This window comes from Argentina silus (assembly GCF_951799395.1).
Source record: "Argentina silus genome assembly, chromosome: 8".
In the NCBI taxonomy this organism is placed as follows: domain Eukaryota; kingdom Metazoa; phylum Chordata; class Actinopteri; order Argentiniformes; family Argentinidae; genus Argentina; species Argentina silus.
The window spans coordinates 10,474,242-10,490,568 of record NC_139662.1 but is presented as its reverse complement, the minus strand read 5'-3'; the positions used below and the strand labels follow the sequence as shown (position 1 = coordinate 10,490,568).

General features: G+C 46.1%; 2 protein-coding genes across 2 annotated transcripts; both read left to right on the top strand.

Annotated features, from left to right (window-relative positions):
- The first annotated feature begins 1,095 nt into the window (after nucleotides 1-1,095).
- Nucleotides 1,096-9,662, top strand: srms (src-related kinase lacking C-terminal regulatory tyrosine and N-terminal myristylation sites). Its single transcript, XM_083675011.1, has 8 exons — nucleotides 1,096-1,613; nucleotides 2,666-2,787; nucleotides 3,777-3,943; nucleotides 5,257-5,410; nucleotides 6,256-6,414; nucleotides 8,389-8,570; nucleotides 8,922-9,078; nucleotides 9,449-9,662. The coding sequence occupies exons 1-8, from the start codon at nucleotides 1,267-1,269 to the stop codon at nucleotides 9,646-9,648; spliced, it is 1,488 nt and encodes a 495-aa protein (XP_083531137.1). The 5' UTR covers nucleotides 1,096-1,266; the 3' UTR covers nucleotides 9,649-9,662.
- A 41-nt stretch (nucleotides 9,663-9,703) lies between these two features.
- On the top strand, nucleotides 9,704-15,966 carry ptk6b (PTK6 protein tyrosine kinase 6b). The gene is made up of 8 exons (XM_083675009.1): nucleotides 9,704-11,248; nucleotides 11,960-12,081; nucleotides 12,320-12,486; nucleotides 12,753-12,918; nucleotides 13,562-13,720; nucleotides 14,187-14,368; nucleotides 14,635-14,788; nucleotides 15,103-15,966. Exons 1-8 carry the CDS (start codon nucleotides 10,833-10,835, stop codon nucleotides 15,285-15,287), a joined length of 1,551 nt encoding a protein of 516 aa, XP_083531135.1. The 5' UTR covers nucleotides 9,704-10,832; the 3' UTR covers nucleotides 15,288-15,966.
- The last annotated feature ends 361 nt before the right edge of the window (nucleotides 15,967-16,327 follow it).

Sequence of the window (16,327 nt, the reverse complement as noted above, 5' to 3'; positions counted from 1 at the left end):
ATTTCTGTTTGTTTAATGCAAAACAGCATGGGGTGGTTCTTTTACCTAACATATCACTTTGATTAAGGAAAAACCAATGATTTGAAATGAAGCTTTCTTCAGTGTGATGTCACTGCTAAGGTAAAATGTTTCCAAACTTAAAATTGTGACTTTTTTTTCCTCCCAAGCTGTACGTCACAAAGCTAAATATACTAATAAAACAGTGTGCTATCTATCAAACAGAAAATAATGTTTCTTTGTCTTTTGTCATGCATGCAGTAAGGATTGTTTATGAATTGTAAAGGTCTAGATGTGCACCAAACAGAAAGAAGAACAGAGCACTGCCATTCCTGATGACTAAAACAAACTAGTGACAGACGAAGGACTTCTTTATTGCACAGAGTTTCAATTGAATATAATATTACATTGTACTATGATGTTATATACTTAGCAATTCTGGTGTAGCCTACATAATCATCATCATAGTATCGCCATGTTGCCAGCTACACCACCATTATTTAGCATTATAAGACGCACATGACAAATAGTACAACATTAATATGTATGATTTCAAAGCAAAAAATGCTGAAGAACATGAATACAAAAGGAGTAATGAAAAACTAAAGGTGTAAAACTACTTTTGTGAGGGGATTACAGTTATTTTTTGCCTCCAGACAGAAAAATGTCAAGGACATAGATGGACAAATAAACACTGGTGTGTTTACTCGATAACAGCCAAAGCGAGCAGCAGGCTGACAAGTACACAGGTGTTGGGACAGCGGGGAATGTTGAGTGCTCCAAAACTGTGCGCAACTGTGCGCAATGCGCATTCTGTTTCAACAAATAGCCTGCCACTTGCAGTGACTAAAACCTAATCCTAGACAGAGACACATGGTATTGGTTAACTTCTGAAGACGAGCATAATCGTCTTGGCTTTTCTGGGGAGCCTAGTGATCGGGAATAAATGAGGGCAGAATTGGGCACAAGCGCCATCCTCCGCCTCCCGACAATATGTCGTTTCCGCATTCCCATAACCATCTGTGTTGTAGCCTACTATCCATGCTCCATCTCAACACAAAACCGGTTTCTCTTGATAATCAGGCCAACTATTGCTGTCGGTGCACAATGTTTGCTGTCATGGTGGAAAGGGATAGCTCGAAGACGTCTCGAAACTGTTTCGGCCTTTTGCTTTAACCGAATTAGCCTATTTTCGCGTGCTATTGTTGTGGGTTCTCCCCCCCCCCCCCCAAATTAACCTGGATACCTCGGCGTCGCGACTGGCTGGGGATGGAGGGCTGTTGTCGCAGCTGTATGCCATGTTTCAGTTGCTTATGGAACTGTATATGGCCCGAATTCCGCTACCCGAACATCACACGTCCTGCAGAAATCCGCACTATTTCAGGTGATATCCGTGCCCCGTCCCCTAAGAAGAAGCCGACCCAGCTTTATGCGGCTCTGTTCGATTTCGAAGCCAGGAGCGAAGAAGAGCTGACAGTGAAGGAAGGGGACAAGCTATCGGTCATAGAAAAGAGGGGAGATTATGTACTGGCCAAGAAACTTACTGGCTCACTGGAGTCCGGTCTGGTCCCGGCTAATTATGTGGCCATTCTACAGGACGAATTTGCTAATCACAAGTGAGTAGCGCTTCTTCTGTGTGAGTACAATATGGTTAAATTCATTCTAATGCTTTTTTCAATGCGGCAGAGCTGTCATAATTTCCATTCACTCTGGATGTGATATTGTCCCCCAAAATATTGTGATGTTGTGAATACAAAGGACCAACTAAAAGGTTCCATTTATTTATCAAGTGGTCATTTACATTTTGGTAGCTATGTTTTTTTTTTTTGGTACGATGTTTTTTGTTTTTTTTATCGTTATCGATTTCCATTATTTGGGTTGTTTAAGCCGATAAACCAAGTTCCACCTGCTGTATGGGTGGTGTTGGGACAGAGACAAGTGACACTGCACCACCCCTCCCTTCATAATGCTGCACATTGTGGTCTGTGACAATGGGCCTAACCCTGTATTAAGTTTCGGTGTGCTATCGTTTACAGTTGATCGTTTAAGTTCTTTACTCAAAAGGCACCGCTTGAAAGACTAGCCTACCAACTCAATCAAGCTATTGGTCTCGTTAGACAACAGTAGCTAGTACTTGGACACAAAACTTTTTAATATGTAGGATACAACGTCACCTCCACCCGTTCTGACAGTTTCAGTGAAACCTGAACGTCATGGAAATCTGCCAAACAGGCATTTGCTCACAAGGCACACCCACATGTGATAATTAAGAGTAAATAGTGGCGCGGATTAAGAACACAAAAGACCTTGACATTCTACAATGTTTACTCTCAGCAGTTATATTTGAGAATAGAGCGTGAGATTAAATCCATGTATTTTTTGATCTAGAGAAGAAAAGATTTTGGATGTACAATATGCCCTAATGTATGCCATCATGCTCATTGAATCTCCCAGCCTGCCATGTGCTTAGAGTATGTGTGTGTGTGTGTGTGTGTGTGTGTGTGTGCATGTATTTGTGTGTGTGTGTGTGTGTGTGTGTATTTGTGTGTGTGTGTGTGTGTGTGTGCCCGCTCTGTTTTCCGCACGTGTGCTTCTCTCTTTGCCTATCTATCTCTTTCCCTGTTCTGTCTGTCTATCCATGCATCCATCTGTCTGTCTGTGTGTTGAGGTGGTACTATGGCAACATCAACCGACTAAAGGCTGAGGAACTGCTCCTGGCCTCGCAGAACCAGGATGGCTCTTTCCTGGTACGCATCAGTGAGAGTCACAGCGATGAATACACCATCTCAGGTAAGCACGAGTCACATCACTTCTCTCCTCCTTCCTCTCACTCCATCCCTCCCTCCCTTTGTCTTCTGTCCCACTCCATCTCGCCATCTGTCTCCTCTGTCCCCTGTTTCACTGCATCCCTCTCTCTGTCTCCCTCTCTCCCTCTCTCTTTCCCCTGTCTCATTCCATTCCTCTCTCTCTCACTATCCCTCCAATCTGTCTCCTGTCAGGGTCCTGGACTCTCCCTCAATCCTTTTCTTTGTTTGATCCCAACAAGTTCCCCTCAACAATGAACTGTAGTCATACAGTGGTTAGATACAGTTCTCCTTTTTTTTTCATTCTCATTATAAGTTTCATGGGGAACTTTGTTGTGTTGTCATACTGTAGTTAAAAAGAAAAACTCTTGCACCCTCTGTCTGGTGTAATTGTGAACGTTTTAGTGGATGACCTTTATTCAACTTTATTCTTAATGCCTCTCGAGGATTTCAATCTGGATGAGTCACACTTGGTAACATGTGAGATTACACTTCAATGGCCAAATGAATGATTGATGATCCCTTCACCAGTGGGTGGCAATAAAGTACTTTGTTTCAGCAGCAACAAGCCTCCTTCATCCAATCAATAAGAGTGTCCAAGTCAATGCCTGTCTAGTTGTCGATGTGAATTTGTTTGTGTTGGTGATAGTCAGTCAGAAATGAAGGCAATTCAATTCAATTAAAGAAAATTGTAATCACCAGGCACGGCGCCAGAACCAAGGATGGGGGGGGTGGGGGGGGGTAGCAAGGCCGGCGGTGGCTATGGGCAACGCTAAATAGGTAAACATAGTGTATGGACCTACAGTAAATTAGAAATATGACATTAAACATTCAAACACGCCCCCGGAATGGGTGGGAGAAACGCACGTTTGGGTGGGCTGAGGCCAACCGCGGCCCATAGCCACTGCCGGCCTTGGTAATCACCCTCGAGGGGTAATTCAAATCCAAATCATGTGTTTGTCCTCTGCTCTACAGCCAGGAACGAACGGAAAGTCTTCCACTTCCGAATCCAGCGCTCATCGATCGGAGCCTACTTTGTGTCAGATAAGATTTCCTTTGCTACCCTCGGGGAGTTGATTCAGTACTACCAGAAGAACTCCAGGAGTCTAGGAGTGCCTCTGGGCGAGCCATGTGCACAGCAGGTGTGTCCACCGCTCAGACTACACACACACACACACACGCATGCACACGCGCACACACACACACACGCACACTTTCTCTCACACACACACACACACACACACACACACACACACACACACAAAAGCGCACACACACACTCTCTCTCTCTGTTTTTCATGCACACATTTCATACACACACATTTTCTTGGGTACCATCTATCAATTATCTAGATGTTTTTGCCCCACATATTCCTGGAAAAACAAACTAAAATCATATTCAGGACAAATATGTTTGATTTGATATCAGTGCAGAACAGGGCAGTTGTAGTTTCAGTGATTGGGCTGTTTTATTGAAGGCCTCTCCGTGATTCGAGACTTCTTCTCTTTTCCTTTCCAGCGGAGACGCTGAGACCCAATCAGAGACCATGGATAGCCCCACAGACACACACACACACACACACACACACACACACACACACACACACTTGCTCCCTGCCACTGGCTTCTCTGCTCTCTCAACACTTTCATTTCACAAATTGTAGCATTTTTAAAGCATGTTTATTTATGTTTTATAGTGATTACCATTGTGATCTTTTTTAGATTGTAGTGATAGATTTCCTTAGATCCAGTATCATTTCAGTCCTCCATGTTTTCCACTTTGACGAAAAGAGGTGTCAGTGAGAAGGTCAAACAAAGACAAGCAGATCTTCAATCATAGGGTGAAAGAGCTCTTTAGTTGGCAGCTTTGACACAACTGTAACTTTCCCCTATTGTACCTTTTATACTGCTGTATGAAGCAGGAAACCTGAGCCACTTCAAAGCTCTTAAACCAAAACAAAGTTGTACCATTGACATAAAACAATCTCTTCATATTCTGAGCAGTTGAAATGTGACATTTCTTATATCTTATATTTTTCTTAGTTTGATATTTACTTTGTGTTTGTCTGATTTACCAGCGTTATTTAAATTCTTCTTTTCATACTGATTCCACCTTCTTCTTTTTTTTTTTTTGTGTTTGATCATTTCTTGATGCACTACACATTGTTGTGTGGCACTTGATTGTTTATGAAGCAGTGTGAAATAATAAATGTGCCATATAAATGTCTGTTCTTGCAATGAATTCATCCTTAGATAAAAAAAAAGCCATTTCAACACACACACACACACACACACACACACACACACACACACGCACAGACAGACAGATGGAATGCTGGCATCACAAATTAATTTCCATGAAACTGACAACAAAAGCGTTGTACCACATTTCCCCAGTGGCTGGTACAGTTTAGTGTAGTGGTGTCAGGCTGTAACTACGCCCTGCTGCCCACAGAGGGAGCTGTTCGACATGGAGCCCTGGGAACGGCCGCGGGAGGAGTTCAAGATGCACAGGAAGCTGGGAGAGGGACAGTTCGGAGAGGTGTGGGAGGCCGTGTGGACCAATAAGAACCAGACTCAGCGGGTGGCCATCAAGACACTGAAACAAGGTGAGCACTGACTGAGCACGCTCCTGACCCCTGACCCTGCAGTGTCCTCTTAGTTCCTGTAAATGGCATTGGGTTCCTTATCTTTTCATGTTTTATTTGCCTTTATCTCTGTTATGTGGGAATCAATCAAATAAACAACTCTACACTGAAACTAAAGATAGACAAAGACCAATATGAAGCTTATAATGTGGACAAAGGTTGGTGCCTTTACCGCAACCGCTGCAGGAAACTGTGACTAGTAGTCCAAAAGGTCAGAGCAGAGGTCTGCTGCAACCAGGCCTGCAACACCATCAGACATACTGCAGGGCTTTGTATGTGTGGCCGTGGGAGCTGGATATATGAATCTCCATTCCGGCTCTCACTTCCACATGTCCGTGCCCCAACATGGCCTCCTGGGTGCCAGTTTCACACCACAGACAACAGTTTGGCTCTGTCTGTCGGAGAGGAGAGGAGAGGAGAGGAAAGCTCTGTACCACTGGGCTTGCCCAATACTACCCCTCTGCAGCCCTCTTCCTGTTTCTCACTCCCAGGGTTGATATATCAGGGGTTTCTCACTTATCCTCAGACCACCAAGCCTCCTCCCCGTAGCCTCAAGTGTTGAGCAATTCTACAGAGTTATTGTTGTCTGTCTGACCCATATTAACCAGGCTGTATTATAACAGTTTTACACCTCTCAACACTGAAAGTGTGTTGTGGGCGGCAGAAATGAGTCATGAGCTTTCTTTTCCCTCTACTATTTTGATAATGGGTGCAACGCAATTGGGAAAGACACACACACATCCAATCACACACACACACACACACACAGTAACCCCCCCCTCTCTCCTCTCCTCTCCCCCCTCCAGAGGACACGAAGCAGGAGGAGTTTGTGAAGGAGGTCCAGGCGTTGAAGAACCTCCATCACCCTAAGCTGATCCAGCTGTTGGCTCTGTGTTCCAGAGGAGAACCGGTCTACATCGTCACTGAGCTGATGACCAAAGGCAGCCTCAAGTCCTACCTGGGCTGTGAGTGAGACGCCTCCCTACCACCTACTGTACTAGCACTGCTCTCTGCTTGTCTCATACACACACACACACACACACACACACACACACGTATGCACAGACACACACAAACACACACACTCTGTTCTGTCTCATTCACATTACATTACATTTACATTTATGGCATTTAGCAGACGACCTTATTCCAAAGCGACTTACAACAAATACATTTGTTTAAGTAAGTGAATCATCTATCCAACAGTCATCATAAGACAAAGTCATCAATGCTCACACCAGGGGCCATTGGCAGTCGTAATGCCAGAAGCCTATTTTTATTTATTTTTTTATTAACAGGAGAGACCTTGTACAGGGGTGAAGAGGTCTCAAGGGTTGGGGTTAGGGTTAGTACGGGGGGGGGGGGGTAGTGGGGGTGAAGAGGTCTTTAGGAGGGACTGTTAAGATGTAGCCTGAAGAGATGGGTTTTCGATCTACGGCGGAAGATCGGTAGTGACTCTGCAGTCCTGACAGTGGTGGGAAGTTCATTCCACCAGCGGGGCGCCAGGACAGTGAAAAGCCATGACCGAGTGGCGCGGCCGCTGCATCCACGTAGAGGCGTGATCGTGCAGGGGTTTGGGGGCTAACCATTGCTTGCAAGTAGGGAGGGGCTGTTCCCTTTGCCGCCCGGTAGGCGAGCACAGGGTCTTAAATCTGATGCGAGCTGCTACCGGGAGCCAGTGGAGAGTGCGGAGGAGGGGCGTGACATGGGAGAATTTGAGGAGATTGAACACCAGACGCGCGGCAGCGTTCTGGATGAGCTGCAGAGGTCTGAGGGGAGTCCGGCCAAGAGTGCATTGCAGTAGTCAAGGCAAGAGATTACAAGTGTTGGGACCAAAAGTTGTGCTGCTTCTCTGGTGAGGAATGGACGTATCCTTCTGATGTTGTAGAGCAAGAATCTACAGGAGCGTGCTGTCGCTGTGATGTTCGCCACACAGGATAAGTGGTTGTCAAGGATCACACCAAGGTTCCTGGCTGTATGGGAGGAGGTCACAGTAGAGTTCTCTACTGTGATGGAGAAGTCTTGGAGAGGGCAGGCTTTCCCCGGGAGGAAGAGCAGCTCAGTCTTGTCAAGGTTGAGCTTGAGGTGGTGGACTGCCATCCAAGCAGAAATGTCTGCAAGACATGCCGAGACATGTGTTGCCACCTGTGAGTCAGAAGGGGGGAAAGAGAGAAAAAATTGAGTGTCATCTGCGTAGGTGTAGTAGGAAGAAATTACAGAGCCGAGAGAGAGCCATATAGTTTGTTTTCTTTGTTATCTTTGTTCTTTACTCATGTTTAAATTCCTGTGTTGATGACCTCTTCTAAAAGACATTCTCTCTCTAATGAGTCAGATGAATGTGATTTAAACAGCCCATAAAGGCATGTTATGATGAACACTGTTGGCATGACAACACAAGGGAGATTTTATTAGATCTTGTATAAATTCCTTTGATGGGAATTTCTAATTAATCTCTACATTTCCTGGTCACTGAAACCAGTTTTAGAAACGGGAAACTGTATGCCTGTAATTATAAAGATGACAAATTAACTAACAAACTTAAATGTACAAATAATTACAATTAACATGTCCTTAAGCTGGTACTCTAAAGCCTGAAGTGGGTGCTGCTCATAGGTGACTTGGCTTGACTACTTCCAACCACCTTGACCACTCCTAACCACCTTGACCACTTCTGATCACCTTGACCACTCCTGACCAACCCCCCCACCCCTGTACTGTCCCAGCCCCAGAGGGCTGGGAACTGATGAAATATGAGTGTCATGTGTTTGAAATGTGTCATGTGTTTGTGTCATGTTTTGAAATAAGAATGTCATGTATTGAGGAAATATGAGCGTCAACTAATGAAAGGAGCAGGTCGAGACAACTGTAGAATGATGTGACCTCTCCTAACCCCCCTCCTCTGTCCTGCCCCCCCCCCCCCCCCCCCCCCCCCCCTCCAGCTCCGGAGGGCCAGGTGCTGAAGTCAGCCCACCTCATCTACATGGGCAGCCAGGTGGGCGAGGGCATGGCGTACCTGGAGGACAGACACATCGTTCACAGAGACCTGGCAGCCAGGAACATCCTGGTGGGGGAAGACCTGGTCTGCAAAGTGGCCGACTTTGGCCTGGCACGCATCATCAAGGTAAGGATGGGCCACAGATACTGTGTGTGTGTGTGTCTGTGTCTGTGTGTGTGTGTGTGTGTGTGTGTGTGTGTGTGTCTGTGTCTGTGTCTGTGTCTGTGTCTGTGTCTGTGTCTGTGTCTGTGTCTGTGTCTGTGTCTGTGTCTGTGTGTGTGTGTGTGTGTGTCTGTGTGTGTGTGTGTGTCTGTGTGTGTGTGATTAAGGGGGAAGAAACAGATGCTGTGTAATCTACAGCCAACCAGGCAGAGCCATGAGTCTCTGTGTGTGTGTGTGTGTGTGTGTGTGTGTGCGTGTGTGTCTGCATCTGCGTGTGTGTGTTATGATCATCTCTGTGCTCTCGGCCCCCTCTAGGACAGTGTATACACAGCCAGTAGGAGCACTAAGATCCCAGTGCGGTGGACGGCTCCGGAGGCGGCTCTCCACCAACGCTTCTCCGTCAAATCAGACGTCTGGTCCTTCGGCGTGCTGCTCTACGAGATGATGTCACGGGGGAAGATGCCGTACGATGGTACGTGGCAACCCAGGCCCATGCCTCTGCTCTCAGTGACATTCAGTGTATTTCCTCTTTCTGGAGAAAGACAGCTTTGTTTCCACTCACAGGGGACATCCTATACTCCTAGGAACTAGAAGTCGCAGGACGTGTCTGCTTGCTTGGAGGAAGTGTGTCATCTGTCTCAGATAGTCCTGTTGTTCGTGTTGCGCTCCACTTTCTCATTTAACTTGCCTCTCTCTGTCTGTTTGTCTCTCTCTCTCTCTCCATTCTCTTTCCCCCTCCTCTCTTTCTCTCTCTCTCCCGTATTTTTTCTCCCTCCTCTCTCTCTCCCTCTCTCTCTCTCTCTCTCTCTCTCTCTCTCTCTCTCTCTCTCCCCCTCCAACAGGGAAGAGTAATAAGGAGGTTCTGGAGATCCTGTCTTCAGGCTACCGACTGCCCTGCCCCAGCAGATGTCCACCAAACATCTACCACATCATGTTAGACTGCTGGAAGCCAGAGGCCTCCAAACGGCCCTCCTTCCACGCCCTGCACAGCCAGCTGGACGCCATCTACGCTCGCATCTACTTCAAGACCATCGAGGTCTAGGCCAGGGAGAAGAGGTGGAGGAGGTGGAGGAGGTGGAGGAGGTGGTGGTGGTGGTGGTGGAGGTGGAAGTCAACAGGGTTAGAGTTGCATCTACTTCAAGACCATCGAGGTCTAGGCCAGGGAGAAGAGATGGAGGAGGTGGAGGAGGTGGTGGAGGTGGAAGCCATGTCAACAGGGTTAGAGTTGCATCTACTTCAAGACCATCGAGGTCTAGGCCAGGGAGACCCCCATGCTGACATGAGCACTTAGACAGCATGACAACATGACTGTTTGGTGTCTGATATGTTGCCATTTATCTTTTGTAAAACACTATTTAGTCTTCTTCTCGCCAGCTTTCTTGGTATGCAATCATACGGTTTTATTTTGTCTCGTCTCGTGGTTTTTTAATCATTAATATTGTTTTGAATGGGGGTTATGTGCAATATGAAGACAGTCCTGGTTGTTCTGAGACGCCAGAGAGGTCAGAGACAGGGTGAGGAGAAAAGGAGGGCAGGAGCTAGACGTTAGTAGTGGAGACACTGAGAGGAGGTCAGGAGGAGCTGGATCCACTGTTACAGCCCACAGAGGCCCTACAGGCTTCACTACTGCACACAGGCCGCACCTACAGGCCAAACAGCCAGTCATATGAGAGTGCCTATGTTTACATATACAGACTTGGCTCACAAACAGAGACTAACGATGGAGGGACTATAACTATGGCCATAGACTAATAAAGAGCCATTGAGGACATTTTGGGGGGAATTTATTGTTCTATAAAAAGATGACAATGTTTTTAACTGATGCAATTTTAAACTTCCAATGCATGCTGTTCTAGGAGAGGAATGGATCGTTTTGGAAACTTGAGCCATATCATCAAAATCCTGTGTTCTTCCTCGATTACGTTTTTTCACATTTGTGAAAACAATAAAAAAAAGTGTTTGTATTTTTGTGTGTGTGTGTGTGCGCGCGCGCGCGTGCGTGAAAAAGAAAGCTAGAGAGGGGGAGGGGAGAGAAAGAAGACGCACTGGTAATGTAGGCGGGGTGACCATAGATAAGGAAGTTGTGTTGGTACTGCATTTATTCAGATTCGTGTGACGCGTTCCTTAGATTCTTTGCGCACCGAGCAATTACCTGTCCAACAGGCTACGGTAGTTGGTGCGTGTAGCTGCTTCGGAGCGAACAGAAAGCTCCGCTGGTGCGGTCAAATGGGTGAATCTTTGCGCAAAGTTTGCCCCTGTTTAGAAACATTATGGCAAAGACTGTATGGCGACAAAAAGGACGGCGGAGGAGACAGTGGTAAAGGCGACGAGAACGATGGCGTTGGTGAGCAACGGGTCGACTCCAGCAACGGGTCGTCATTTAAGCGGTACACGGGGCACCGCGAAGCACTTAAGCCTCCCCAGAGCCAGAGCGCGGAGAGCGCAATATACACGGCGCTCTGGCCGTTTGAAGCGAGGGCACAGGAAGAGTTGTCCTTCGCGGAGGGAGATCTCTTCAACGTTATTAGTCGGTCGGGAGACTGGTGGACAGCGCGGAGAATAGACAAGAACGGGCGCGTTTTGGCGACGGGTATCGTGCCAAATAACTACCTGGCAAGGGGAGAGTCCATTGACGCGCAGCCGTGAGTATCTCCGTTCCTACCTACTGCCATGCCTCTTGCTCTTGAAAACATGACTTGAGAGAAGTTATGAATTGACCATAACTTCTCGTTTCTCGTCCCTCTCTATTTTTATGCCGCTTTCAAATGGGAAGTGTGGATGTTTTCATTCCAAAACAACAGTGGAAGTGATTGGGTCTGAAATATGCCCAAGTTGGGTATCTCACGTGTGGTGTGGCTTTTATTACGCCTGACTACACTCGTTCGACCGAAGTGCAAACTCATATCGTCTTATCATCTAGTTTTATGATGATGATGATAAGCAAAACGTTTCCCGTTAACTGTCTGCCACGAACTGAACTGTGTTTAACAGAAACTCATGTTTTATTGATTGTGTATAAAACCTATTAACTGCATTGCCCATATAATACATATAATACAACTTTGTTTTCCATTGAAAAGTGTCTTTGCCGTCACAATACAGAAACATACACTTCACACATCATCATACATTGTGTTAGATAGATGTGCTAAACATCACAGTTCATAACCTGCTTTATGTTTTTGATCTACATTTTTCCCGGCCCCATTTTGCCGTTCTGCGTCATCAGACCTGTGACCCGCGAAAACAGGACATACCCACACTCCAACAATAGACCCACAAATCTAAAAATGAATTTGTTATTTCTTCGATTATTTGTATAGACTTTGCTAAGGTTTCTCTCATGTTTTTAGGTGGTACTTTGGGAAGATGAACCGGTTTGAAGCTCTGAGCCACCTCCTGTCCCCTAAGAATAGGGAAGGAGCGTTCCTTATCCGTCTCAGTGAGAATGACAAAGTGGGCTACGTCCTCTCAGGTGGGTCTATGTGTTTGTCAGAGAAGGTGGAGTGGGGGGGGGGGGGCTTAATGTATGTAACACGTCTCTGGCAAACTGTATAACCTTCGCTGTCAGCATGTTGCTTTTGTTCCAGCTCTGTGTTAAAACTAAGGCAGTTGTCTGACCCAAGTAGCCTATATTGACCCAGTCTCTCTTTTATCTCCATCCTTCTCTCTGCCCATGGCCTTGACCTGTATACCTATATGCTGTTACACAGTCAAATCCAGCAACCGGGCGAAGCACTTCAAGATCCGCCAGATGGAGGAGGAGCAGCAGTACTATGTGGACCAGACCCATTTCTTCCACACACTGATGGACCTGGTTGAGCACTATCGTACCCACTCCCTGGGCACCATCGATGGGCTGGGGGAGGCCTGCGCCAGGGTGGGTACAGCTACCCACTGTACAGCTGGATGAACTAGTAGCTACTCTATCTCTCTTCCTCTAAATCTATTTCCCTTTTTCTTCTCACACTCTCTCTCTCTCTCTCTCTCTCTCTCTGTGTGTTTTTCTCTTCCTCTTGCTCTGGTTTCTATCTCTCTCCCAGAGGTAAAAGGAGGAAGTAAAATCAGTTGTAGCTGAGAGAGAGAGAGAGAGAGAGAGAGAGAGGTGAAAAAGTGTGTATAACAGACCCCCTCCCCTTCCTATAGAAAGAGCCCACGCCCCAGGACTTGTCCCACTCCACGGTGGACGAGTGGGAGCTGCCCAAGGAGGAGTTCACCCTGGAGGGGCAGCTGGGCACCGGGTTCTTCGCTGAGGTCCACAGGGGGAAGTGGAAGGGCCGCATCAACGTGGCTATCAAGATCCTCAAGAACAGTAGAGAACACTTAGTTTTATCCAAAGCAATATACAGTACATTAACTGAAGGCCTAAGTAAGGGCTGTCATTGTCAGTGTTGATTAGTTTTTTTGCAAGGTTAGCGAACGTTCGAGAATTGCCAGTAAATACACACGTAGGTTGTTAATTTGGCACAGATGTCCACACATACCAGTCATTGCTGCCTACAGCAAAGGCAGTCAGACAAGTATTTAAATATACTTAAACATAATCATGACTCATCAAAAAGCCTAGTATCACCATACAGTGCTTACTTATAGTACATCACATTTGTCATAATAACGACAATGCACCTTTCATACATAAAATGCAGCTGAAAGTACCTCTCTATAAGCACAATAAGCAGTTGACTACTGCTTACACTGTCCACATAAAGTGAAACTCATATGATACACAGTCATGTTTTCTGTGGTCATATGTGTGACTAAGAGAGATGACTTTGACTTGACTTTTGTATCCATTTCATCAGAGAAAAATGTTGCATTTCCTGTCCTAGATTATCCATCACATATCACACATGCTGTACCTGAACTGAGGCATGCTTTTGTCCTCCCCTCTCCTGCCACACACACACACACACACATACAAATACTTATCCATCTCATCCTGTTTGTAATTTCAGACCAATTCAGCCACACTGAGTTTCAGCGGGAGGTTCAGATTCTGAAGAGGCTCAGACACAGACACCTCATCTCCCTGTTTGCTGTCTGCACGGCCACGCCCCCCTATTACATCATTACTGAGCTGATGGAGAAGGGCAACCTCCTCGAGTTCCTGAGAGGTCAGTCAGTCTGTCAGTCCTCCTGCACTATCCAACAATGCTCTCTGTTCATTTATTTTTTTTACTGAGAAACAGGTCTCTTTGGTTCTGGGGTTCTTAGAGTCAGAGCTCAAGTGGAAAATTGCCTTTGGCTTCACAATTACATGTGTGAGTATCTTAACTCTTGTAATTGATGTCTAACAATAACGGAATGACATGATAGACTATAACTGGAACTTGAGCTTGAGCTTCACCATTTTACTCAGGTGTGCACCAGCTTACAACAGTTCTTCGCAAGACAATAGCCATAGCCTCTTAAAGGGGCTGTGACTGAAATAAGAACTTGGATCATAACAACATGGAAAAACATGAAACCTCTTCAGGAACACCTCTTCCTCCATCCATCTGGGATGATTTTAATATATCTTTCTAAAAGAAGTGTTTCCATACCAGATAAGTATGAACACCGATTGCCTGTCTCCTGTAGGTCCGGAAGGGGGTGGTCTGGACGTAGTGTCTCTGGTCGACATGGCTGTCCAGGTGGCTGAAGGGATGGCGTACCTGGAGTCTCAGAACAGCATCCACAGAGACCTGGCGGCCCGCAATGTCCTGGTGGGGGAGAACTACATCTGTAAAGTGGCCGACTTCGGCCTGGCACGGGTCATCAAGGTTAGCAATGTACCAAAGGAATCTAATTGAGGTTTATCATTTATTGTGGCTTTTACACCTGCATATGAGATGATGGAATACAATCTGTTTCCTTCATTTTAATGTTGTTTTCATTTGTACCATAATATCCCTGGGTGCCATGTCTGTGTTCCAAATCAAGAATGGGCATTTGCAGCATTGATGCATTGATTGCTTTTCTTTGTACAAAGTCTTGTGGATGGAACATTTATACCATTTCATTCCATTTCCAATGTTTCCATCCACAGGAGCCCTTCTACATTTCTGAGGACAAGAAAATTCCCTACAAGTGGAGCGCTCCTGAGGCCATCAGCCATGGACGCTTCTCCAACAAGTCTGACGTCTGGTCTTTCGGGGTTCTCCTCTACGAGATCCTCAGCCTGGGTGGTATCCCATATCCAGGTGAGCCCTGTTCATCTAAACTAGCGGGACACCATGCCCAGGTCTGGCTGTGTGGTGTCCAGGTCTGGCTGTGTGTTAGAACTCAGTAGAACTCCTTTGGGTGGTTTCCTGGACCCAAATTAAGACTAATCCTGGATTAAGAAAGCACTTTCAATGGAGGTTCCCCATCCAACATGGCTTTAAATCCAGGACTAGGCTTAATCTGGGTCTGGAAATCTACCTCATTGTTTGTATCTGTAAAACACTGGAATGCCGAAATTGGAATCGGTATCAGAATACTTAAAAACTCTCTCTCTCCTCTCCCTGTGATTCAGGCTACAACAACAACGAAGTCTATCAGCAGGTTACCGCGGGCTACAGGATGCCTGCCCCAGCCAAGTGTCCAGAGCTCATCTATGACATCATGCGGTCCTGTTGGAGCGATGCGCCCGAAGACAGACCTCACTTCAAAGACCTGATACCCAAACTGGAGAACATCAACCGCTACGAGCTGTATTGAACCTGTAGTAACTTTACATGACCACAGAGGGACAGCAGAGTCACAGACTCTCAGAGCAGAGAGGATGAAACTGGAAGCTGAGTACGGTGAAGTTGCCCCTTAGTTGTAGACACTGATCTTTAGTCAGTTTAGTGTTTCTCTCCGTCACAGTTAAAGTTAGGATTTGGGGAAGGGAAAGCTGATCCTAGAATTGTGCTTACGGGCAACTCACCCTGGAGAGCAGCAAGCAGTGGCTGAATATCTGGATTCCTTTTCCTTGATTGGACAGAGACAGAGAACTCTCTCTGACTTGAGTGCAAGGGAAGTTTGTGGCTCATCCTGACCTCAAATGACTGCTCCGGTCTAACACTCCTCACTGACTTGGAACATTTTGTTTAGATTGAACAAGCCACAGCGAAGACTTTCCTCTGGAGCTGTTGTGTGGAGTTTAACTTGGCCATGGAATGTCTCCCATCACAATCCTCATCAGCCATATCAAATGTCAATGCCTCAGACCTGTCTACTCAACAGTCTTCCATTTGTAACATACTGTTCATACTTATTTATGTTGTATATAGGCTTTTATTTAGTAAGTGCCATAACATGTTTTGCTTTTCTTTCTCATTATGATTTTGACGCTCTTTCCTGCAGTCGATCAAGAATAATATTGCTTGCTCATAATACAACAACTACAAGTGTTTCTCAGTGTGTTGCTCATTTATTTGGACTCAACCGTGACTATATTCACTGGTACACTATTTCACAATGGACAAAGAACCCCCTTTGTTACATGAAAACTGTTATTTTCCATTGTTTCCACTAGAGGTAGCAACTCCACATGATTCATATCCAGTTGGTGTGTTTGTTTGTGTGTACAGAGACTGACGTGAGGTTTGTTTTTCAGTTCCCATAGCCTTGTGGTGTGTGAAGTACTGCAGGTGTGGCAATCCCCCCTGTCTCCTGTGCTAACGAGGTCACCATGCAGCCCTGGCCTGTTGACAGCAGAGAGGCATCTCTGAGTCGCCTGCCCTGCCCTGCCCTGCCCTGCCCTGCCCTGGCCT